We start from the raw sequence: 25772 nt of genomic DNA, 5'->3' as shown, positions 1-25772 counted from the left end.
GCTGGGCTTGTTCAGCCTGGAGAAGAGGAGGCTCAGGGGCGACCTTATCGCTCTCTATAGGTACCTCAAGGGAGGCTGTAGCGAGGTGGGGGTTGGTCTGTTCTCCCACGTGCCTGGTGACAGGACGAGGGGGAATGGGCTTAAGTTGAGCCAGGGGAGTTTTAGGTTAGATGTTAGGAAGAACTTCTTCACTGAAAGGGTTGTGAGGCACTGGAACAGGCTGCCCAGGGAAGTGGTGGAGTCACCATCCCTGGAAGTCTTCAAAAGACGTTTAGATGTAGAGCTTAGGGATATGGTTTAGTGGGGACTGCTAGCGTTAGGTCAGAGGTTGGACTAGGTGATCTTGAGGTCTCTTCCAACCTAGAAATTCGGTGATTCTGTGATTCAGTGAAGCCTGTCATGAGCGCGGAGGCAACTTGCTGCAAGGGCAAAGTGGCCATGGCCAGGTTCTAACAGGGAACTCATCAGGGTCAGAGCAGTCCTGGCTTTGCTAAAACCACTAAGAGGATCAAATGAAAAATAACAAGAAAGGGCACGCCCAACACCAAACAAAGGGGGAAAAAAGAGGAAAATCCCCCACCCCTGGCTCCACGGGGAGCCAGGATTAACGCCTATCCACACTGCGACCGCCTGCCAAGCGCTGTAGCAGTGCGGGCTTTAACACTAAACCGCCCCGGGGCCGCTCCTCGCCGCCACAGCCCTCAGGGCGCCGGCCCGGGACCCTCCGCCAGGCCAACGGCCGCCAACGGCCGCTACCGGCCGCCAACTACCCCGGGGGTTGGGGAAGAGGGGGGGGTGGGGGGGGCGGGGCGCCCACACCTACCTCCGCCGCCGCGCTCCGCTTCCGCCCTCCCGAAATGGCCGCCCGGCTTCCGCCAATGAGAAGCGCTCCCCGCCCCTCCGCCCCGCCTCCCTCCGGCCCTTCCGCCAATCGGCGCCCGCGCTCCGCTCCGCGCGGCGTCGCCCGGAGGAGCGCCGCGACTTCCGCCCGGCCGCCGCCGGAAGTGTGATGTGGCCGCGAGCGGGTCGCCATGGTAAGCGCGGGGCGGCGGGCGGGCGGGCGGCCTCTCCCCTTATTCCCCCCCCAGCACTTGACGGTGACAAAGCTCAGGGGCTTGTGCTTCGGTTAGAGCTAAAATCTACTGCGATTTAACCTTCTAACAGCGCAGGTGAAGCGCTGCGGGCACACGCCTTTGAGATTTCAAAGCAGAAGCAAAGGAGCCAGAGATGAGCGCCTGGCCCGCTACAAGCGGAACGCGGAAGTGTTTGAAGCGCCTGTAAAAATAAAGGGGGTAAAATAAATTGGGGTCGCTGTAACCTGCGGAGCTTTGGCCTCGACACCCTTCGTTGTAAGGTGACCGTTTCCAGGCCGTCTGGCAGGTTGCTGCTCGTCAGGAGGGTGCGTGCGGTGAGGCTGCCCCCTGACTCTTTTTTTTTTTTGGCAATCCGCACGTTTGTTAAAGGATTTAAAAGTTCAAAACCTCCGGAGCTTTCGCAGGGTTTGGTTCGAGGAAAGGTCCTAGGCCGCAGGTCTTGTCACCGAGAGGAAGTTGCTTGCCAAGGGCCCTTGGCAGATTTTTCAGGTGAACCTGTGCTAAGCTGCGGCTTCGAGCAGCGAACAAAGGGTTTTCCTGACAAGAGACATCAGTTGTCTCAGAATACCCCAAACATGCATACATAAAGTGTGTGCCAGGTGGGAAGAAAGTGAAGCCATCACCTCCAATTTGTGCCTTGGAAAGGTAGATACCATGGCAGTACAGCACCCCTACCTTGCTGTGTTTCATTGCACTGCAAAGGACTTGAGGGTGTAGAACAAAAGCAAGAGAAGCTCCATGATCAGTAAGACACCTTACACTACCTTGTTAGCACTTAAATATAACATGAGCGCTTATAGTTAGCAAAAAGATCATGGCATGCATGATTCTTAAGAGTGTTTTTTTTTTGTTTGTTTTGATCCATATTGATTTCAGGAGATTAGGCTGTATTGTTCAAGGAACCTGAAACGTGCTAGAATTTCTTAATGAGATTTTTCTCATTATATAGAGGTGAAGGTAAGATTTCTCAGTCTTGTAGAGTTTGAATTTCCTCAGGGAGACAATAAGCCTCGTGGCCTGATCAGGATTTTGGGTTATTTGTGGTGCTGCTTGCTGCCTGTGGTGTCATGGCTCTGCAGAAAAATCTTACCTCCTGGGATTAACAATCATGGTCTTAGATTAACAATCTTCCACATGCACACTTGACTGTGAGATAGGAAACAACTGGAAGAAAGCAGAGCTGTCCCTCTTTCTCCAAAGTAAGTGAGCTGCAACTGTGACAAACTAGCTCTGTGAGTAGCAAGATTTCCGAAGGACTTCATCCCTGGAACTTTCCATCCCATTTTCTCCCAGGGTTTCGTACCACATAGTTACTGCACAAGTCCAAACTTCTGGGTGAGTGGCCACCTGCTGACAACAAAATATATAGAAGCAGGCTTCTATCAATCTAATCCTGTATCTACAAGCACAACTTTGTGTGTTTCTGTTTACTGCCGGTGGGTAGAAAAAACCTTTTAGCTTAAGGCAACTCTGAAAGGGGGCTGAAGGTGCTCAGTGGATTAAACAAAAGTACTGGAACTGGAAGGGATGCAGTATAATGGCAGCTGCACGGTTTATTTAAAAGCAGAACACGTATTGCTTAAAACAATAGCACTGACTTTCACTAATCAGTGAGTCATTTTATCCTGTCAACTTTTGAAATTTTATATCTGAAAACTCAACGAAACTTTGTTGGGGTTAAAAAATAAACTATACGTGTCAGGTTTGGTTGGTGGGAAATACGAAGAAGCCTGAAGTAACTGTTTTAAAAATGAGCTTTCACCCGTTGAATGGAAGTCTTCACTTTTCTTTGTAGTAAAAATGTGCAATTGCACACAAGCAGTATGAATAAATATACAGAGTAGTTTTATGACTATAATTGTGATTGGGTGATGCAGAAAGTAATGAATTGCAGAAGACTTTACAAAGATGGCTCCTTCCCCGTCACCCTCTGGTGAGGACAGGTACGGGACCTCAAACCCCATCCTGCTGCAGAAAAATTGAATTGGGAATTTTCCATGGGGACAAACGTTTTTATCACAACCTTTGTTACTATCTAAGGATGGTGTTTACAGGAGAAAGGAGAATTGCTCATATAAGCAATTCCTTAGTAAATACTGATCCAAGCCAATATCTTGGATACGAACACACCAAAATCTAAGGCAGTATTTTGTGAACGAGCTTTCAGGTGTCTTCAAAGTTTTGTGTCTGGCTTATTGGAAGTTACAAGGAATCAGTCCTGATTGAAATTTTCTAATAACTTTGCTTTTATAATGGGCTAAAGAGAGATAGGACCAGGAAAGATGTCCTAGTTCATCTTATGTGTGGACATATACGTGTCTTTGTATTACGAGTTTATTTTGGAGCAATGACAGACAACTTCGTGCATGTCAGTTTTATATTTCATCAGGCATGAAATGTTTTGAATAAAAGTGATGAGAATTTCAGGGAGTTTCAGCTGCAGTAAAAAAAAAAAATTTCATCTGACAAAGTCTTTGCTGCCCAGCTAACATTCTTTTGCAAGGAGTCTGAGCGTTTTCCTCTTAAGCAGTAACGGAGAAAGATGCTGGGACCTCCTTTGCTGCCAGTCGTGCAACAACTGACTCACGTCCCTGCACGCAGTGTGTGTCGACCCTGTGCCAGCCCCTAGGAACGGAAGCAAATCCTACTAACTGAGGAGAAGAGACGAACCTGCTCTCCATGCACCTCGCCTCCTGTCGTAATAGCAGGGTTGTCAGAGAACTGGAATGGGGAGGGGAAAGGAGAAATAGGGTGGTTGGATAGGGGCAGCGAAGCAATGTCTTCATTGCACTGGTATTGGTGGTTAGTAAACCTAATGCCTTCTGCAATGGCACATGTAAATTTTAATGCTGCTGCGGAGTAGGAAATCTGTAGTAAATTACTGCTTGAAATGGTCACTGTAGATACTTCTGTGTCAGTATATAAGATGTGAAAATATACCATTAATATTTTTATTCTCTGATTATAGAACAGAGGACACAATTTATTCTGTCGTTGTAAGATACATCTCTTTAATGCATCTCTTAATTTGACTTGGGAGGAGTAGGATGTAGGGAAGCTACTGGTACAAATTTTACCAGAGACCAATAGTGAAGGAATGACACAAGTTGAGAGAAACAATTTCCTTGCTGAGTGCCAAACAGTTATTACTAAGCCTTTCTGGCAATCCATCTACTATTAAACATCTTTATTCATTAATAACATGAAAAGGGTGGAGGAGGTCACCTTTATTCTGTAGGCTATTTCAAATTAGTAATGAACTGCTTATGCACTCTATATTTCCAGCTCAAGATCCAAACCCTGAGGTTTTATTTAGAAAAAGAAAAAAGTCATGAAATAGTCAGTGTGTCAATGTAATTTTTTGATTGGCTTCAGCTTCACCATGCTTATCCACTGCAGTCGCTGTAGTGCTGCTGCACAATGCTTGGAGTTCAAACCCACCAGAAATTTTCAGTTTCAGCTTTGTAACGCAGGAATCAAAGTGGAGCCAGCTGGCACTTGCCTTACAGATGCTGAAAATCTAATCCATGCATCTGGTCTGTGCCAGACAAGGGACACAGGAGGTGTGGGAGGCCTGCCCATCACCAGTGGGCATCAAGACACTTGGCAGAGCTTTTCTGTATTCCTTGAGTAACTTTTACTTACTTTTACCTCTTTTATTGCTTTTACCTCTTGTGTAAGTTGTAGGATATGCTTTTTATTCAGACTTAGGAACAGGAAGTAGATACTGTCCCATTTTTGCATGCAGTGTCTTGGGCTTTTTGTAAGGATGCTCAGCAGGCACATTCAGCTTTGAACTGCACAGGCTTTCTGTGGGGCCAAGAGGCATTTGGGCAAATAGTGCATTTTCCTGTTGTGCTGTGGAGCCATATCTAGTTAGTTTTTGACCCTCGCTTGTAAATTTGTACCTTAATAATCAAACGCTTACAGATAGAATGTTAGCTATTATCCCTGATTTTAAAGTATTAAATATAACAATAATTCGGTGTCTTTCATTGTGAGAGCTTTGGCTCTCTTCTGTGTACCTCCTCAAATTCCTGTTGCAGTTTGTGTTGCAAATCAACTTTACCTCTCACACGGTTTGAACACTTTTCATTAGAGTAGGAATATCATCCAACTCAAAATGTGCAGGCGTGTTAGAAATACTCTCAGAGCTTCCACTCACCCACTTAATTACTGTTTCTTCTGTTTCTACTGTTAAGATTCCCTGGTAAATTTGTGGCAAACAAAGCAATTTGTTGTGCAACTTCAGAAGGGAGAGTTATCTAATTTGGCAGAAACTATGTAGCTCAGTTGTAAAAAGGACAAAGGCAGTACAGGTATAATCTGCCATGCTGCTTCTCTGAACAGCAAGAGAAGCCAGAACTGATTATGGGAGAAGATGTCTTTTATGTGGATAATTTTTCTCCTTCTGTTCAGGTACACTCTAGAAGTCTCTAATGGGCAGGTTTTTAGGGCAGAAGTGGCAAAAGAGCTACAAGTCAAGATTTTATGTCCACTTTGAGAGCTGTGTGGAAACAGCTAATGAGTACCTATTCTACTTAGAGTTCCAGAAAGTACCATTAGCTCCCTGCTACTCTGGAGAACATGCTTAATTTCAGCTTCTTGAAATTGGATTATAGAAATTATTCCTATTATCAAATAGTGGAAGAATGTGGAAAAAAATCTGGTAAATTGCAAACTATAGTCTGCGAAAAAGATTTGGAGGAAAAGACATCATGAGCTTTTGCTGCCACATCAAGAATAAAATATGTTTTGTGAATAAGTGTATAGACAACACTCGTGTTACAACACCAATATGAAAAGTTTAACATTGTAACTTCAGTTTGCTTTTTGGTTTAAGATGTTTGTTTTAAAGTTGAGCAGTTTTGTGGGAGAGGACACCTGTTTCTTTCTGCTAATTGTTTAAAAAATTGTTTATATCTTAAAACAGATATATTACTCTTCAGTTTGACTGAAAAGCATACCTGTTACCACCTATGTGTTGCACTTGCCATTTCAGTTAGAAAACCTATTTCTTCAATAGATGTGTAAGGAAAAGATTCCTTCTTATTCTAATTGAGTCTTAACCAAACTTTGTGTGATTGTAAATATTTTGGGTGGAACTGCAAGTATGACAGGCAGAAGTGTGAATTAATGTAAATACCGTGCTTAAATTTCTTGGAAACTACATGCTGGGATGAATATGAAGTAAACTTAAATACCCTGATTCGTGTTGGAGCAACCAACAACTGCTAACAAAACAGAGTCTGGATTCTTAAGTATAAACCAGTTTTGTCTAAACACCTCTTGCTTAGCTGTCGAGTGTAGTTTTGCCAATCATAACATCAAATTTAACTGATTCGCAAGTTTTTTATTTTTCTTATAATTCTAATTAACATGTCTCTTTTACAAATGTTTATTTTCTATTCATTTTTTAAGATTATGTTTGGCAGGAGTGGAAAAAATATTTCAGAATAGGTTGTAAAATAATTACATGCGTGTTTTAATTTTTAGCAATTGCCTTGGCCTTCGGCTTGGAGTAGTGCTACATGCTTTATTTCCTACGCCTTTTAACAGTTTTATACTCCTAAAAATTAGACTTAGGCTGGGAAAGTAAGAATGGCAGTACTTAACAGAAACCTTAGGTAATAATCATTTTCTCCTTCAGATTTTCAAGGGCCTCTTCATTAAAATTTCATGTAGATTGATTTCAGCTTTCTCTGATGGCAGTTGAATGGTACCTCTGAGTTAATATTTTAATACAGGCTTTTTCATTTTTATAAGGTCTTGCTTAACCATGGTTTAACCACAATGTGAACTCGTGCTCACATTTTAATATGAGGACAGCTACACAGTCAGCCATTAGCATTTGTTTCTTTGTTTGCAGAGAACATAATCATCTGTTTTAGTAATATCGTAGAGGGAAAAGAAAAGCAGTTCTAGAAGGTGTCTGTATTTTGCAGCATATAAACATTTCTTTATTCTTTCTTAAGAATATTCCAATATTTTATCTATATGTGTGCACATAATAAATGATTATAGCAGTAACCGTGGCACTCCAGTGGCCTCTCTTTTTCTAGCGTACACAGACGAAATCGTGGTCACACTGCAATCAGAGATAGAACAATCATATCATAAATACTGCAAGTCTAGTGCAGATTAAGCTTTGGTTTCAGCTCTCAGTCTTGAGATAAACTGCCAGAGGTTGTGTTTTAGGCTTTCTACCAACCCAGGAGGGCAGCAGTATGGGATTTACAATCTCCTCCTGTATGTTTTTTTTTCTTTTCTTCCCAAGAGCCCTGATACCAGGCAGTTTATTGTAAATGGAAGTACATGAGGTAAGGGGAAAATCAGCAGGTCCTTCCACGACATGCAGAGTAGCATCAAAACTTACAGTGTAAGTTACAGTGCTGCCATACAGAGGTTTGCGTTGTTAGCTGGATCACAGTTCTGCTGTGGTCTCTGCAAGCACATGGAACAAAATCATACATTAATCAGAGAATGTCAGAGCACTGGAGCAAATAACAAGTACAGGGATGGATGCAGTACAAAGTCTTGGCTATGGATGTGTTTTCCTTGTAGAACAAAGTTTCGTGTCTATGACTGCAATGTCTGCTGAGGCTGAACACCAATTTCCCAGTGATCACAAAGAATTTAGGCAATCGTCTGAGAGTGTCCTTCCTTTCAGCACATTGAATTAAATACTCTTACAAAGTGCCAGAGTAGTTGATAAGTAGAGCTCTGAACTGCCTCGTTTTCTCCCCGACTGTAGCAAATTTAATGCTGTCTGAATTGGAGGACTCATGATGCTGTCTGTAATCAGGTTGACGTGGGTTGTGCAAATGTTATGGCCCATCAGGGTTCCGTTTCTCAGCCGCACAGGAAATTTTCCACTTTAAATCAACACTGAGTAAAGCATATTAAACACTTGAAGTACCGCTTATTATCTAATGGACTTCTTTCTTCCCTTGCTACTCATCCTCCTAAAAGGCTGTTGCACCAATTCTTGCTCCTCTGTTGTAGCAAACTCACCAAGAAGCAACTGGAGACATCCCTTTCCTTGCAGCATCCATCCCCTGTGCTGACAGCCGTGCTGGTTAGGTGAGGTCTCAGATAGGAATACATTCAGATATTTCTAGCAATAACATGGCTTCCAACTACCATATATTTGCAGGAACTTTCAGGAGTATTCATGCTTTGTTTCTCTGTATTACAGGAATTTATTTACATGGAATTATTTTTACTAAGATACGATGTGATTGAGGGAATAATATTGAGGTGACTTTTAAGTTCTAATTTTGAGAAGCATTTCAAAGAGCCTTCAGGCATGCGGCTCTTAATGTTAAAATCTATGGTCTTAAATTTCTGAAGCTCTGTGAAGCAACTTGCTCTTGCAAGTCCTGCTAAATGCCATACCTCCTTAGTGCTTCAGGTGATACAGTAGTGCTCCACAACTACCTGGAGGCAGCACACAGGAGAGGGAAATTAAAAAAATAATAAAAAAAAGTACTTAAGTAGCACAGAATGTAGCTACTAAGTTGTTTCCACAGCGTCAGAAATGCACAAAAAAAAAAGAAAAAACAAGGGTGTATAATTAAAGCCACGGCTGAGACTGTCCAGAATCGGAATAAAATACCAGTGTTGATTCGTTTCTGCATCTGAAATCTAAGTCTCGAGAAGCTATCTTTTCACCAGCATGTGGATGCAATCTAAAAGACAGCATCAACTTTTCCATGTTATGAAATGTACTTCTGATAGGAATTAGGATCTACATTTAGCCAGTCAGCACTGTTTTGGAAATGCTGATTTGTTGCATTTCGATCACAGGAATCTAGTTTAATCAAGTGAATTTAAACTTACCTGTATTGCAGCGTTGTGCAAATAGCTTGATACCCTTAATGCCATGTTTTTTGAAATGGGTCTCAAGTAATGTACGACTTAGAGCAGGTTTTAACTGCATCAGTTTGAGCAGCAGGATGCAAGTTGCCCTTTTCTGTGAATTCAGTTGGGCTGTACGAATTATTTCAGATACGAAATGTGTAGCCATCTGCTTCGGAAATGAATTTTCATTTCCAGTTTAAAAATGCAGACCAATTCAAAAATACGCCTCTGTCCTGTCGAAGTGACCCGTAAATACATGTAATTCAGAGCACGTTTCAACGGAGTGGCATATATATAATTATAGCAGATCGGGGGAAACGCCTGAGAAGCCCAGCAAAGAACAATTACACACTGTCCCTATTGATGGACTAATCACACATTTCATGAGTATACGTTTACATTCCCCGCTCGGTGCGCAGCAAATGGGGCCGTGTTGCCTCCTGCCCTTTCCCTGCGTCTGCGTGCCCCGTGCGCCAGGCTGTTGGGGCAGCAGCTGCAGCGGGAAGCCTGCAGGAATTCATGGGAACGGGGCGCTGGCAGGCGCTGCGCCCTGTGATGCCGGGAGCAGCTGTCTGCCCCGGGGGACTGGCGGAATTACTCCGCTCAGAGGGCTACGTACATCTATATCGCGCCTTGCTGAGGCTGCCGCTCTCGGACCCAGCCCCGATGTGTTCCTAGACCCGCAGGAGCCAGGGGATGCCGCCTCGTCTAGGCTTCGAGTCACCTCTGCTCCAGAGTGGAGAGTTGCCCGCTGCCTGAAGCTGGGAAAGGTTTTGGACAGTAGCAGGGCAAGATGTGGTGGTGGTGGTGAGCACCTCTTTTGCGCATTGAAAATAACACATCCTTTACGTAGAGCACTGTAGGTTAAAAGGTGGCTCAGCTAGCCCAGCAAAAATACTAAACTGAACCCAATTTAGCTAATGCCTTTACTAGGGAGAAGAGCAGCTGGCCTCAGCTTTGGGGACCAGCGGGCTGGCCTTGGGTACTGGATCACTGCTCAGCTTGAGTCACATCCCCTGTCCTTCTTCTCCCTTTTTACAGAAACCTTCCTTCTTCCTCCTGTGTACAGTTGCCACTTACCCTCTACCTTTCTCCACCACCCACTGTATCTCTGTACATCCTAATAATCACCTTTTCAACCCATGCTTTTTTTTTTCTCTCTTTTTTTTTTTTTTCTCTTTTCCTCCTTTTTGTTTCCCGGTCTTTTGTAGTCAGGACATGAGGACTGTGGGTGCTGGCTTGAGAGTTTTGCTCCTTTGCAAAGGCAGCTGCTGCAAGGTGGCTCCTGCTTCAGACAGAGCAGAGGGCAGACTGAGAGTAGTGCACCCAGTACAAGCCAGCTAACCCTCCCTTGGGGGCATGCCACCTCAGGATGCTGAGCTTCTTGTTCAGGCTGCAGCTCCAGCAGAGCTGTTCAGTCGCTCTTTGAGCCTCCCTGTGCTGTTTCTCCTTCATGTATAGTTCTCCAACCAAGAGTGGCCTGCTGGACCCTGTTAGCTGGGACATCTGTGTTAATTTCTGTGCATTGGTCTAGGCTGGCAGTGTGATGCATGTTCCAGTACTGCTTCATGTGATTCACAGAGTCTTCTACATAAGCTAAGGATTTTATTATTATTTTTTTTTAATTATCAAGGCTCTAGATCTCAGTACCAAAAGGGTAGTAGAAGTCCTCTCTAACATCTTCTTAGTATCAAAGTGCAATTGTGAACTGCAATATTGTGGTATTTTTTTTCTTATTGATTTAGTGAAATTTGATTCTCAGAGCTTCAGAACATCAGAATGTTGTGACATAGGAAAAGGTGCACCCAGATCAAGAGAGCTGTGCCTCAGGATAGGGAAATGGGAGCTCTGATGTGCTCTGAACAAATCCCACCCAGTTCTCTGCCTGAAGAAGGAAACAGCAATGTAATATCCCTCCATAAGTGCAAAGTATTTACACTTAATTAAATACTACTACTTGGCCTTCTGGGTTAAGCAGTAGGAAAAACTGTGATGTATTTAGACACGAATTCATCCGTAACACAAAAATCTAGGATGAAGAGTGAATTCATTCTATTTGTTTTTCTACTTTTTGTTGTTCAAAACAAATAGGATGTGGAAAGGAGGGTAGTGGAACAAAGCAAAAGCATGTGTGTCTGCAGTAAGCAATTGTCTGTTATACTACCTGGTGCTGTTAAGTTGACCAAAATGTCAGCTAAGACATGCTAACTTTAAGGTAAAAATTAAAAAAAAAAAGCCTTAGATTCATGCAGCTGCATTATTTTAACATTGTAACAGAAATCTAAGCCTCAGATTTGGGGCTAGTTATTAGAAAATATAAGTCACAAGGACTAGTTGCCCAGTATTTCTTCCAAAAAATTCCAGGGAACCTACTGCAAACAAACAAACAATAATAATAAGGTTGCTAGTATATTATTCATTGGAACGGTGATGTAGCACTTGCTGGAAATCAGCATCAAGAAGCTTTCTTCCAGATGTTGCACTGTTTTGGAGAGGCAGCAGTCCTTACATGAGCACCTACTCTCCCTCTATATGTGTCACTTGAACGATGAAAGTTGCTTATAATCTGGTGACTCAAAAACATTTGTCCTCACGAGATTCAGACTTCAGTTTTAAAAAGATCCTGGTGAGAATTTCCTGATATTTTAAACTTTAGCAAATAAGCAAACATTTTAGTAGTTTCTCAATAACTGCTTCTTATTGCCAGTAAGCATTTTACGTTCACTCGAAAGCAATCAATCTTTAGTTCTAAACTATTTTCTCTGTTTGTCTAGCATTTTCCATATAATTAGCACTTCTACAAAATGTATTTATAGCAAAGATATTTTTAAATTTAAAATCAAAAATTGATTTCGAAGTGAAATTAATCTGTTGTGTTTTTGTAGTTCAGGTGGGTCTGGTTGTATATTTCTACAAATGTTGAGCTTCGAGGGTAGTCTTCATGAAGTAGTATATTAACAATTCCCCTGCATATTTCTTGTTTTACTGTGTTTAGGCTGCTACTGGTTTAGTTGTCAAATACTCTTTACCTCCACCTTCACCACCACCATAGTACTCGATGCAAACCGCAGTTACGCTTATTCTTGGCTGAGGGGGAACGTCTGTTTTCTGTAACTCTTAGACTGCTGCTAATGGGTTTCCAGAAACTGGCTTTGGAACAGCTGCCTGGGAGCAAAGCTGTAAGGTTACCGTTTTGCCTGTTATTTCTTCACCCTTTTTGGGATGAATTGGGAAGGGAAAATTCCGTTCTTTCACCATTGCATGCAGAATAATGGCTGCTACCAGTGATTTTAGCTCACTGGCAACATAGATTATATATTTTTTTGTTGTGCATCCTAGGAAGGATCACTTACTTTCTCCAGCTTATACAGCAAGGGAAGTTTGTACTGTGAAGTTGTAATCTTTCTTTTCTCATTTTCTTCCATAGTCTGCCATCTTCAACTTTCAGAGTCTGCTGACTGTAATCTTGCTGCTCATATGTACCTGTGCCTATATCAGATCCTTGGCTCCCAGCTTACTGGACAAAAACAAAACTGGGTATGTAGTTTGATCATTTTAAAAATTCACAGATTGTTTTTTTTTTGTTTTATTCTTAGTATCTTCTAATGGTTTGTGATAATATAAATACTATTTTGACAGTTTTTTTTCTTTAAAGATAAAAAAAGCTTTAGATTGTCTTTAATAAAGATAAGAACAAAGATAGTAATTTTCTACTTTTCCTACAATAGAACGTTGAAATTTTATAGTAAGGAATTATTAACTTACAAAGCCAGCTATTGTTGTTTTTTAGTTATTTTTTGGTCTTGCAGTTTTCTCTTTAGATGCTGGTTAATGGTACAGAAATGAGAGACAGGAAGCATTTTTCTACATCTAGCTGTTGCTATAAGGATGTATTTATTTTTGATTCTTAAAGCTGTGAAATAAAGCATCAACAGCAGAAGCTGCCTTGCTTATTGTTTTTTCTCCCCTTTGGTTGCTGTGATTACATCTCACTTTTATTCCTGAAGTACATTTTCCTGGGTGACCAACGTTTTTCTGTCTTGTGTTCCCAGTTCTCTTGGAATGTACTTGATGTGACTGCTATAAAATGGTTCTCTACCTTGCTCAGACTGATTTTGGGGTGTGGTGGGAAATGGGGATAGCCAAGTCTGTGCCTTGCTTATGCTTTTAAAACACATTCACCTTTTGGCTTACCAATTTCCTTTGTACTACAAAGAATATGATGGGGTGTTGGATGCAAAGAGCAGTGTGCAGAACCGTGATTTAAAAACTATGTTTTTGAAGTAATGATTGGGTAATTTTGACCTAGAAACCACTGAGGCCACCCTTACTACTTCAGAAATACCATTGCCTCAGGTTATTACAAAGGAGATAGTATTTATTGAAACAGTAAGTAATTCTAGCTGGTAATGTTCTAACTGGAAAGAACAGGCAAAATTTTCATCTCTGGGTGTTCAACTTGTCCACTTTTTCCATTAGATCATTTTCTGTTAAAGAAAATGTTTTTTTGCCTAATTATCTTCTATCACTTAGGGATTTAATTTTCTGAAAAAGTGCCAAGTTTTGAGTAGACCCTTCCTACCAAGAATCTCAGAGGGTTTGTCTTCTGAAAACCCTCATTGTAGTTAACTTCTGGAATTTCCATTTTATCACACAAGATTTCTTTTAGTGATGTAAGCTACCCAGAGTACAATAGCTTTTTTTTGGTTGGGAGTTCTAACATGAAAATGTTTGTCTCCTTTCATAGGAGACCATAAGGTTACCACTGACGTGTGAGATTTCTTTTGATAGTAGTAAAGATGGAACGAAGGGATGACTTCACGAAGGACTATTTTTTGGTGGTGGGTTGAGTGTCTGCTAATGGAAGATAACACAATAGTCAATGAGGTATACATAGTAAGAAGCAAGAATATTTATTTTACTGATTAAAATTTTAGTGCTGTTCTTGGCAAGGAATATATCCTTTAATCTGGAGCTACTCTGTTTACTCTTGAGGCAAATCTGTCTTGAGCACAATAGAAGTCTCTTCATAAAATGTTTTCAAAGGGTGCTGACACAGTGGAGGAGTTGTGCGTTTGATCCGTAGGTTTGTATTTATATAAATGTTGGACATACTATTTTATTTTTGTTTCATATATACGTATGTAGACTGCTTTGTACTGGAGAATAAAACGTTGGCCTGGAAGCAATGAAATTTGTTTCCTGAATGGTAGATGTTTACATGGAGATCATATGCTGTTAAACCCCTCTCCCTCTTCGCTGACATATTCCGTGCTCAAATGGAAACGTCTAGACACGCTGGATAAAATTTTTACTGATACTTTTTTTTTACCCCAGAGATGATCTTAACTCATTATTCCTGCTTCAAATTAATAGCATAAAAAAGCAGCAATAAAATACTAAAGCAACACAGAGAAGAAATGTTAGTAGTTACTAGCTGTATTTCTGACTGGTAAGTTTGTTGAAGATTTAGGTCTGTTGACCTAGTAAGTAAAGAAACATGTTTCTGTTGGTTGAGAGAGGGCACTGCAGAGTGATGTCACCCGTCCTCATAACATTGTATTTCATCCCAATGACTTCTGCCAAAATGTGTGTTTTTCTACCAAGCCAAACAGGATTTTAAACCTTCATTTTCCCTGAAGCATCATGAGTGTTTCCATGTGCTTTGTCTGCAGCAGTAGCTTGTAAGGTTGGGAAAGTAAGTGGAGATGTACTGTTTCATAGTAACTTAGGGGAGAACGTGCACCAGAACATAGTTCTGTTCTCCTGGCTAACCAGGAAGACGTGTTAGCTTACATAGTGGAGGTTGACTTGCCATAAGCATTGCACTGGAGTATATCTCACATTCCTTAACTGCAATTGCAGTAGGATTGTCCTAGTAGACACAGGGCAGCGGCATTTTGCAGCATTCTCAGTCTAGAAGAGTGAGGTGTGGTTAACCCTTTTTTGTCTTTTTGGTTCAATTTCTTTGATTTTTCTTTTTAGCTTTTTTTTTTTTTTTTTTTTTTTTCCCCCCGGATAGCCAACACCTCCTTCATGATTGTTGATTTTAAGATTAACACTGGCAGTGAGGAATGTGCAGCAGCTTGTGCATATATTTGAAGTGTGGCTGCTGGAAAATTGCACGTTTGCAAGCCAGACTGACATATCTCACGTGCATCAAAATGAGAATGAGTTTTTCTCTCCATGAAGGGGAGAATAAGGAGCAATGCAATTGCTTTGAATAATTACTTAAGGAAGAATTATTTTGGAAGAGATTCATTCAAAGAAGCATCATTTCTGTAAAGGTTTTGACTTGAAGAGGTACATGTTGAGGACCTGAGGTGAGCAGTAATATATAAATACAGGAGGGCAGAAGTCCTGAAGAAGCTTTTCTACTAACGTGAGCTCCTCAATGTATCCAGAGGTTGTGTTTACAGCTGTGGAAACTCCACATCTCAATTTGCTATTGCTTTGCCTCAAACCATATGGACAAACAGATCTACTGGGATGTTCCAATAGGAGCACAAGCGTCTCAAAAATGTGCTTGAGTTTTCTGTTGGTAGGCTTGTTAGATTTCGTGTCAGTGGTGAATTTAAGTTTAAAAATTGTCAACTGCAGTAAGGGCAGCTGATGAAACCCATATTCTATTTTGTACCTCCCATATTAGAAGGAAAAATTCTTATGTCCACCAGCAAGGAAGTTTTGTAACACCAGGAACAATGTACAATACTATAACTGAAGTCAGTTATAAATTTATGTTGTTATACATGGTCAAAAAACTGAAAAGGCAAAGAAAAATCCTTGCCGAGATTGTCATACAAACAACAGATTTGTAGACTGCCTGAAAAAAATAACTCTTCTTCCTGACTAAAATTTTGCAAGTATGCATAAGAAAAGGACAATAATGTTTTCTTTCTTTGAGTTCCCAGGCATAGTCTTGAGCGATGTGAACATGAGGTGCCAGGCTGTGGAAGTTTTTGCAGTGGTTTTGCTGCATGCAATCTGTAAATCTTCATTTTACAGAGAATAAAAACAATTTCAATACTCTTGAGTGCCATTCACACAGGACTCTGAGGCTGTATTTTTTGCTCTGAAGGATTTACGCAAGTGCCATTTCCTGCATGTCTCTTCTTAAACAGCATAGATGTCTTCGGGTTATTTTACTGTATGACCTCTTAGCCTGGAAAAGTGTGTGATGGTCTACATGCAGGAATTATTACTTCTGCTTGTGGAATTATACAAAAGCAGAAGAATGAGCTTTCACAATATAGAAGTACTTCTGGCTTGAGGTAAAAAGATCTAAAACAAATGAAAAAAAATTATTTTATTTTTAATGCAAATGCTTGGAGTGCCGTTAGCAAAAAAAAAAATCTCAACAAGAGAGACACTGGTCAAAAAGCATTTCACTTTCACTTTGAGAACTACAGTCACTTGCAGCCTCTTAGAACTCATGATTCTGACCTGCTCAACCCCAGACTTTTATTTCAGAAATAAACAGGAGGCTGCTAAATGGAAAGAGAGAGAGATACAGAAGTAAACAAAGATAAAAGAGCTCCAGGTACAAATCTGAAGTAACACAAATTCTTAAGGAAAAAAAAAAAAAAGGTAGGATATGGTGGCTTCAGCAGTAGGCATGGGCAAGTAGTCCAAACCTACCTATCTGCATTTAAATAGGAAAAAAGTACGTAGTTGCCAAAGCCCAGGAACAGGAGAGAGAAGTCAAGTAATCAGACCAGTGTGGAGATTGTTTCAGAGTACTGTGGGAAAGCACCTGGAGATCTGCTATCACAGCAGGTAGTAGATGAAGCCCCGCAGATAATGTAGGCTGAGGTTACTGCTAATAAACATGTCAGGAGAAGAGAAAAAAAGAAACACTTAAGGGTTTTTTATTTTTTTTTTAGTTCGTAAATCTGTGTAGTCGATATAGTCAAATCCAGATGTTTTTTCTACACTGCAACCAGTCATGCTACGAAGCAAACCTTCCTGTAGACACTATTTCAACACAGGTTTGACCAGTTTTTGAAAGACTGAAAACTGCCTTCTGATTCAGGAAGCTTCAGTATTTATTTCCATCTTTCTTCAGAAATTCTAAAGCATTCCATTCCACTTCTCTTATTCTTCTTGAGGAGTCAATATGAGATTAATTTCTCCGTGTAATGAGAATATAAATATGTGGCCTACTTGCTTGTACTTCATTTTGGATATACTCTGAATAGTTGAATCCTGGTTTTGTCCTTTTTTAGTTCCAGTTGTGAGCATTAATATCCCAGGTGTGCAAGATTAGAGAGACTTTACCTAGGTCAACCTTGGTAAAAGTAAAAACTAACCTGAAGAATTGTTTTGTAACATATTTCAAGGCAAGCATTCTGTAATACCAGATTATGTGTGCTCTGCTGAAAAGTGCATTTTTATCTGCAATTCCTAAGGGAAATATAAAAGATACTACAAAGCATTACATTTAAAATACACAGTTTTCTCATCTCTTATACCTGCAGGAAAATTTGATTGAAAAAACCTAGCATAAAAAAAAATCCATATACAGCAACATGGAGTCCTGTTGGCAATTTGTGCTTTGGTTTTCTAGTTCTATTTTTTTTTCTTCTTTTTCATGATTTTCTCTGAGCTACTAAAGTGTAGAACGTGGAATTCTGATGGAACACAGACTGAGTAAATGGACCTTTGTTTTTCTTGCATGCCGAAGTTTTGCTGGACTTAGAAAGAACTTCATGGCTTGTGGGTCATAGCTTGTACCCCACACTGGTATCTGATGTTTTCTGATGTCAAAAACAGCATCAGCTTGATAAACTGTTTATTTGGATTGGTTTAGCATGGAAGGAAGAAAATTAATCAATTGGCAGAGTTTATTTCTTAAAAGATTCTATTAAATCAAGAACCTAATCAATTTCTTTTATCTTTGCAGACTATTGGGAATATTCTGGAAATGCGCCAGGATTGGTAATTTTTTTCCTTGAAATCTTTAAAACCAATGCTTTTTCTATAGCATGCCTTATTTATTAGAATAATATTCCAATGTGATAGTAAAAACCACACTCAAAAAATGTATATTTGACCTCCGTAAAATACAGCTAAGATAGGGGACGTGAGCTATAACTTTTTCTCTCTTCTTGAAAGTTTCTGTGTACTTCTAAATTACTCAAAGCTGTTAGTTTCAAGTAGAATCTGTGTGTAGGATGATCAACTATGTCTGGTGTTGGGCATTTCCCCATAGCATTGATATTTGTATGTATTTTCACCATCATTCTGAATTTATTTTGAAATGGAAATGGGCATATGCAACACAAATTCAGTCTTAGCATTGAGGTATATACAAGACTTAAAACAGTAAAATAAAAAGGTATGATCTACAAATGGCATTGTTAATACAGAGCAGAAACATTGGACTTGTAAATTGAGATTTTGTTACTTGTCATTGATCCTAGAGGAAGATGTATGTTTCCCCTTTCTTTATTCTCAGGCTTTGAAGGAACGTGACGTGTTTCAGCATGTCAAAATGCACTGATGCAAAAAGCATTCTTTTGTGAAGACCTGCTGTTAAAATGGTATTGTCCTATTTAGACAATGGACATAGCAGAACCAATTTTAATATTGTAATTGAAAGATAATAGTAATTTGGCAGCTGTTAGAAATGAATTCTGAGGTGTACTAGCAAAAATAAATCTAAATTTCAGCTGCATTAGTGTTTGTTCAAGGTTGGAGAATACACGTTATGTTACTTACCATCTTCTTTTTTACTTAGTTAAGTGCAAGCGTTTTTTTTTTTCTATTAGCCATGCACAGCAAATAATTTTAAAAGGCATTTGAAAGAGTACACAAGAGGTTTTACGAGGTCCCTGTCAACTTGATAAAGTTAAGAACTGCAGTTAATCTTCCTCTTTCATAATGTAGTAACTTTAATAAAGTACATTTGCTGCATCCAAGGTAACACATGCTCTCTTGTGCCCCACACCGAGCTGCTTCCTTTTCTCTTATTCATGTAAAACACTATTTTCTTTTCAGTTTACATTTGGAATGATCTAATTTTATTTTTTCTCCCAGGCTGAGAAATGAGGCAGCATCTTAACATTCCTGCTGTATATTTCCTTATATAACACTACAATGCACTTGGTATGGAAAATGTGCTTTGAAGGTGATTGCCACCATTTTATTTGAGTTAGTCACAAAAGACCTGGAGGAAAGTGTAGGCTTTTAAAAATGAAAATGCCCACTGTCTTACTTTACGTATAACTTGCCCAGAATGTTTAAACAACCTTTTCACATGTGCATAAGATTTTAATAATCAGCAAGTGGTTACATATTTACAAAGTTGTGCAAAATGATGTTTAATCCTGCCACATGGTGATTTCTCTTTCAAGAAAATTAAGAGCAGGAAAGTATAACCCATATGAAAATTGTAATACTCTAAACTGTAGGAGTTGGACTTCCTCAAAAATTTATTTTAAACAGATGTGAAACTGCAGACATTAATTCATTCAGTTATTTGAAGTTTAATTAAACATATGCCAGATCATGACAACATCTTGTAATGTCACTGTGGCAGTCACCCCTGCTTATGGGAGGTGTCGCTACAAGTATTTTATTTTTCTTTTCCTATGGAAAGTTTGTTTCTGCTGTATTTGAAGGTCTGGCTAATGAAAGAGCCTCTTTTCCTAAGAATTACACCTTAATAATGCTGGACTTGAGAGCCTTGGCATGTTTTTTTTCTTTTTCTTTATCGATTCTCTGAAAATTACCTCTCAGAAAAGTTTGTAGCAAGATAAAAGACCTTACACAGCAAGAGGAAATAGAACTTTGTTTAAAGCAAACAGCTCCAACTCTGTCTTTTTGCTTCTGAACACATCAAAACAGGAATTCGCTCATCGTAAAGAGACACTGGTGTTAACACTTCTGACAGTTTTGTAGGCTGGAAGTACCATCAAGTGTAGGAGGCTCTCTGGTCTCCAGAGGAAAGGGAATGGATTCATGAAGAGGGATGCCTAAGCAGAAGGGCAAAAACAGCAGGCTGTTTGAGTTGGGGAAGTGTCCCTGTAAATCATTAGCAGTCTAATATTACTGATGTTCCCATGACAATGTTACAGTTCCCTACCTAAGATTTTATTTGTTTGCTTTTCCATACCATATTTGGTGAGCAAGAGACATTCATAACAACTTTGTTCTGGATGAAAATAGGTGAAAACAGATCTCTTTTGCTTGCATTTGCTACCAAACATATGTCTGTTAATGGGACAAACTTACATTTTGTCAGTGGTGTGCCATGCAAAGCTATAACACTAATTTGAAAGTATCAGAAATAGAGATCTTTGTACACCTTGTGCAGTCTGTTGACCATTTTTATTACTAACCTGAAAATCTGTGGACCAGATCCTCTCCACATGCTAGCAATGTTATGTCTCCCTAGCAAAGACAAAAAAAAAAACAAGCATCTGGCCACGTCTGCTGCTGTAAGTTCCCCAGCCAGTTCGCTGGCTCCTACACGATACTACGTGTAGAAGATGCATGCTGCATATGCAGCCATCATGGCCAGACAGCACTGAGTTACACCTTTTCTCAGCTGACGTGGAGTAGCCTTTGAGCAGTGTTAGCTGTCAAGACAACCGAGAACAAAGCCAGGAAAAGATCTGGTGTCTCGGTTAGCCTTCTGGTGCCTTCCTCTTGACTCTCTGGCAGTAAGGGATAGCAACAACACATTGTATTTTTCTTTAATGTTTTCACAGAAATAGCATCTCAGAAAAGATGGTTACTAATACGACAGGAGTCCTTTCCAATTCTGTCCTTATATGGGGCAATATATCCTGTCCTACAACTTACTTTTCCCACTCGGATGCGTTTTCTTCCCCAATACGCAACTGTAGTTGTAACAGCGTTTCTCCAGCTGGAAGCGTTCAATGTTACTTTGCGCATGCAGTGTGATAATTACCATGTTAGACTAGGAGCCACCTAGATCTATTTAGTTATGCCTGGATTGTTTTGTTTTGTTCTCCCCACCCCAAGGTGAACGGAAGAGCCCATATGTAGCTGTGTGCTGTGTGGTGATGGCCTTCAGCATCCTCTTTGTACAGTAGCAACTGGAGAGTGTCCCTGGTGTCCTACTACCAAACAGCAAAGCATGGAAGAACTTCTGCCAGGAAAACTTTGGGAAGTGCCGTCTACTCTCCTCTTCTACGTTGGATAGCCTGTCTCTTTGTGGACAACCCTCTTCCTCCAAATGGACCATCATGTACAGTATTAGTGATCATAATGTAACTAACTCCAGTATGATAAGTACATTCTAATGTCACACCAGTACTGACACTGCTGATGTAACTGTTAAAAAGGTGTCTGTTGTATATTTGAGTTCCATGGGAGTATATTTTACACCATGCAGTTGAATAGGCTTTTCATGTTCATGTTTGATAGACCTACTTAAAGAAATTTAAAAAATTACATATCTAGCAATAGCAATAAGATCACTCTTACAAGAATGAAGAACATTATAGGATATGTTTACAGAGGTATTTTTGGTTCTTACTGTCTGAACAAATCCTATGATGTTGTTATAGGTATATTCACATAAAGCATGACCTCTTGTTTAAGTTACATTCAACTTTTATTTTCTAAACCTGAAATTCCTCAAATAATCTATCAATATTTTTATTGTCAAGATGAAATATATATAAAGACAGGGATTGGGATCATTATTGTAGTGATGTCAGACCATCTGTTGAGGATGCACATATGTGGGATCTGAGAACCTTGACTACCCTGTGAAATATATGTATTCATCTTTAGGAATCTAGCTCTCACATAAATCATTCTCCATTTTTTCAAAATTGTGTCAAAAAGATTCTAGTGGCTCATGTGCTGTTGTTGATACATTTAATACAAGGTTGTTAAATCAGCTGAGTGGATGGTTAGCTTCTTAGAAGTCTGCAGGTACGGAAGTTGTATGTCCTGATGTTCTAAAGGTTACAGAAAACAACTAAATTAGATTACACTTACTATTAAGTTATCTTTTTAAATACTTGCCATTAGTGTTTGTTCTATAATTTTTCAAACTTTTACTGATTTAGTAACTTATTTTAATAGTGCCTAACGGGTGTGTTTATACCAGACAACTACATGACTTCATATTGACTGCATTTGAGAGAGTTGTCTGTCAGCAGTACTTTTATTTGTTCTAAAAATGTGTGTGATCAGAATGAGCTTAGCTGGCAATAAAACACACTGAAAGGTATGTACTTGTCGTCATTTTTGCTTGAAAAACTTGTTTTGTACATCTAAATTACCTTGCACTTAGAAAGGATTGTTAGTTAGCTTAGTCATTATCCCATGTATAATCTAAATCACCATCACAAATAATCTGTTGTACAAAACTGATTTCTAATCTGCAGACAGGGAAAATAGCTTTCTCTATTTTGCACCAAATAAGTAACAATGTAAACCATGCAGGTTCAGAAGAGTACAGAGCTGTATGGTGATGGTGACCACAGTGTGCTCAGATGCAAGTTTTAAACTGAGCAGGAGATCTGGGAGAGAGCCCAAGTCCGATCCTGTACCTTTAAATGTGGATACTTTTCAAAATGTAGCATCAAAGCAAATCAGTTCTGGGTTTCAAAGGCCTCATTCCTACAGCTGGGGGGAGGGAAGGTGCTAAGGAGATTTAGATTTTGAGTGTCAGGTAAATGCATGTTCAAAATATACAAAGAATCACCTGATAACTTTTTATATTAAGCAATTGTATTCTAGTTTTTAACATTTATTGGACTTTATCATAACTAATGGTTTTTGTAGATACTCACACATCTCCAGTGCATCTAAAGCTGTCCTAGTTATCAGATTAATTCTTAGTAATCTCTGTGTTTATCTGTGACTAGGAATACCAGTGAAATGACCCAAGAAATTTTTTTAAGCCCTGAGAGTCCAAAAACCATTTACAAGAAGGCACTGTATTACAAAGGCCTTTCCTGTTCACAGCATTTTATGGTTGAAGAAATTCAAGCAAACAGGCCTCTTCCTACTTATCACATGTAATTCAATCCTTAAAATTATTTCTTTACAACAGCTTTTCATTTTGTTCTAAACACAGATATTTAATGGATGCATCTTTGATTTCTTCTTTTTTTTTTTTTTCTGCTTATCCTTTTGTGACTTTTATGGGATATTTGTGGCTTACTAGCTGCAGAGTTTCTCTACGCTACTACTTTAGTGGCTAAGTAAAGAACACATCTCTTAGGAGCTGCTGGCAACACAAAAGTTCAGAAGCAGGTTGTGTGCAAGCTTTAGAAATGATCGTAGCCAGAGATAAGTGTTGGCTATGATGGGGCCGCTCAACACTTGCCCCTAGTAAAAGCATCCAAAACCAGGATCTTTAAGCTCTGATAAATGTCAGTTGTTCTGAAACGACTGCTTTAGGCAGGTGTTCGCCTCAGGGTAAGTTCCTTGTTTTGCAAAGTTTTGTCTTTGGAGAGGTTGATACCTCATCTCTCTTACTGTCAAAGATAGGAAGAAAATAATGTTTTCCCATCTTAGAATATTAAAGCTGGTTTGCTTTCTCAGCTCTTTTTCTCATGCAAATTACTGATGTTTGATGAAGATATGGAGCACAAGAAGTACATATAGCTTCTGGAGTGAGCCCAGGAGAGGGCGACTAAGATGATGAGGGGACTGAAGCACCTGTCATACGGGGACAGGCTGAGAGAGGTGTGCCAATTTACTTGGTCGAAGAGGAGGTTGAGAGGAGGTCTCATCAATGTGTATAAATACCTGAAGGGAAGGTGTCAAGAGGATGGGGCCAGACTCTTCTTCAGTGGCGCCCAGCGACAGGATGAGAGGCAATGGGCACAAACTGAAGTACAGGAGGTGCTGGCTCAATAGGAGGGGCACTTCTTTACTGTGAGGGTGACAGAGCACTAGCATAGAGAGGCTGTGGAGTCTTCTTCCCTGGAGATACTCAAAAACTGTCTGGATTTAATCCTGGGCAGTGTGTTTTAGTTGACACTGCTGGGCAGGGGTTTACACCAAATGACCTCTGGAGGTCCCTTCCACCTCGGCCATTTTGTGATTCTGTGTAACTCTTGTGAGAAGGAAGAGGAGAGCATAACATTGCACACGCACTCAGTAAAGCTTTATAAGTCATCCTTAAACTTTGATCCTGAAATGTGTCATTTTTGAAGTGCAGTAAGTGGGGTTCAGTGGAGCTCTATCAGAAGAGCTGCCAGTGAAGACAGTGTTCTCCTGAACTCACTCTTTGCTCTTATTCCTAGACCAAGTGGAGAACAAAGCGAAGTACTTTCTACCAAGTGCTGTAAGTGCTAATGTAGACTACAATAGCATATTAACACACACTGTAGCATTTTACATTACCTTGAAACAGCAGGTAATGGCTATCAAAGGTAGTTGAGAAGACAGTAACAGGAGCTCCTGGATGATGTACAGGAGTTGAGAACCCTAGTGAGTCTGTGGAGACCTTATCTTATTTAGAGGTGATGGAAGGTGGACAAGGGAATGTATGGAATAGTGATTAAATATGACTTAAGCTATAGTTGTGCCTACTGGTCTAGAAAAGTACTTCCATATTGAGACCTCATCATTATGTCTAAAAACCACGGACAGTGGCTCTGTCAGCAAGGCTCCCCATCTCTACTTGTTGCACATACTCACTGAAAGGTGAGGGTGGTTTAGGCTGTGGTTTTAAGTGCAGCTCAGGAGAGGAGCCCCATTTTTTTCTCTAGAAATGAGCAAAGAGACTAGATAGGTAGCTGGAGCATCCTGCTTGTAACAGAGGGGTAATGAAGAAGTGGGTAATGAGGAAGGTGCAGGCAGGAGATGGCAGGGAAGATGGCTGCAGCAGAAGATACCTGCACACTCCTGAAAAATAGGTAGGCCCCAAACAAGTAATTTTACCACATACAGAGCACTTCCAGAAACTACTAAATTGTGCATTCAGCTGGGTAAAAAAGGTAAGGTACTACAATAAGATTATGTTTTTTCCTTCTATGAGTGGCTGAGATTAGGAAGCTAAGGACAGCATTTTGATGGCAACTTAACATTTTCTACCCCCGCATTTAATGCTAACAAGCAGAATGCAGGAGCATAAAAGGCACTTTCCATTAAGACAGCAAGCACCGGATCATTATACAACTTGAAAAGCACAAAGTGTTTGTTCAAATAATTGAACTAGCAGAAGGAATAGGCATGGACCCTACATCCTGTGTTTGGCACATGATGGGGGCTTTTGCTGTGCAGCATTTTGCATTTGTGATCGAAACTCACACAGGCATACCTGAGCCATATTGTGTTTTCACATAATTACAGGCAAGAGTGGGAGTCCATCTGCAAACCATTCCCTTCTCAGGCACCAGCTCTGAACTGAGCTGTATGGTGCCATGGCTGTATTGCCATTGCTTCACTTAAGGTATACAAAGCTAGAATTTACTAAAATGGCACACATTTGCAACTTTGAATAGAATGTGGCAATCTGTGTGCTGTGCACATCCAAATTTACTGCCTAACGATGCGAGTAATAAGGAATTTGTGTAGTAAAACCTGAAACGTGGTGTGTTGTTCTTTGAATAGCCAAAACATTTTATGTCCTTGCATGTACTCACAGTGCATTAATGGTATACTAACTTCCATCCTTGACTGCACTCTGAATGACCTCAAATTCAAAGCAGGGATTTAGGAAGACTAACTTGAAAAGCAGCAATAGCCATGTTGGGAAATGAGTAAAACATGAGTAAGAAATGGGATCATCGTAAGGCTCTGATGTTCTGGAGAGACTGATAAGCAAACGGGCAGTCATAGGTACTGGAAAAGTAGAATCCAAGGGATGACTGG

The 25772-nt window shown here is 40.1% G+C and overlaps 1 protein-coding gene across 1 annotated transcript; it reads left to right on the top strand.

The window, feature by feature from the left end:
* The first annotated feature begins 994 nt into the window (after nucleotides 1–994).
* TMEM167A (transmembrane protein 167A) lies at nucleotides 995–22170 on the top strand. The gene is made up of 4 exons (XM_084304772.1): nucleotides 995–1034; nucleotides 12385–12494; nucleotides 17860–17894; nucleotides 20949–22170. Exons 1-4 carry the CDS (start codon nucleotides 1032–1034, stop codon nucleotides 21017–21019), a joined length of 219 nt encoding a protein of 72 aa, XP_084160898.1. The 5' UTR covers nucleotides 995–1031; the 3' UTR covers nucleotides 21020–22170.
* Nucleotides 22171–25772: the final 3602 nt, after the last annotated feature.

Source organism: Netta rufina (genome assembly GCF_964035555.1).
Source record: "Netta rufina genome assembly, chromosome: Z".
Taxonomy (NCBI): Eukaryota; Metazoa; Chordata; class Aves; order Anseriformes; family Anatidae; genus Netta; species Netta rufina.
Note: the sequence above shows the minus strand (reverse complement) of the source record. Positions and strands in the feature narration are given on the sequence as shown.

Excerpts from the sequence above, each read along its gene's own strand:
- TMEM167A (XM_084304772.1), top strand. Across the intron at positions 12,495-17,859 it reads CTGGACAAAAACAAAACTGG|ACTATTGGGAATATTCTGGA; the intron begins GTATGTAGTTTG and ends TTATCTTTGCAG. Across the intron at positions 17,895-20,948 it reads CTGGAAATGCGCCAGGATTG|GTGAACGGAAGAGCCCATAT; the intron begins GTAATTTTTTTC and ends CCCCACCCCAAG.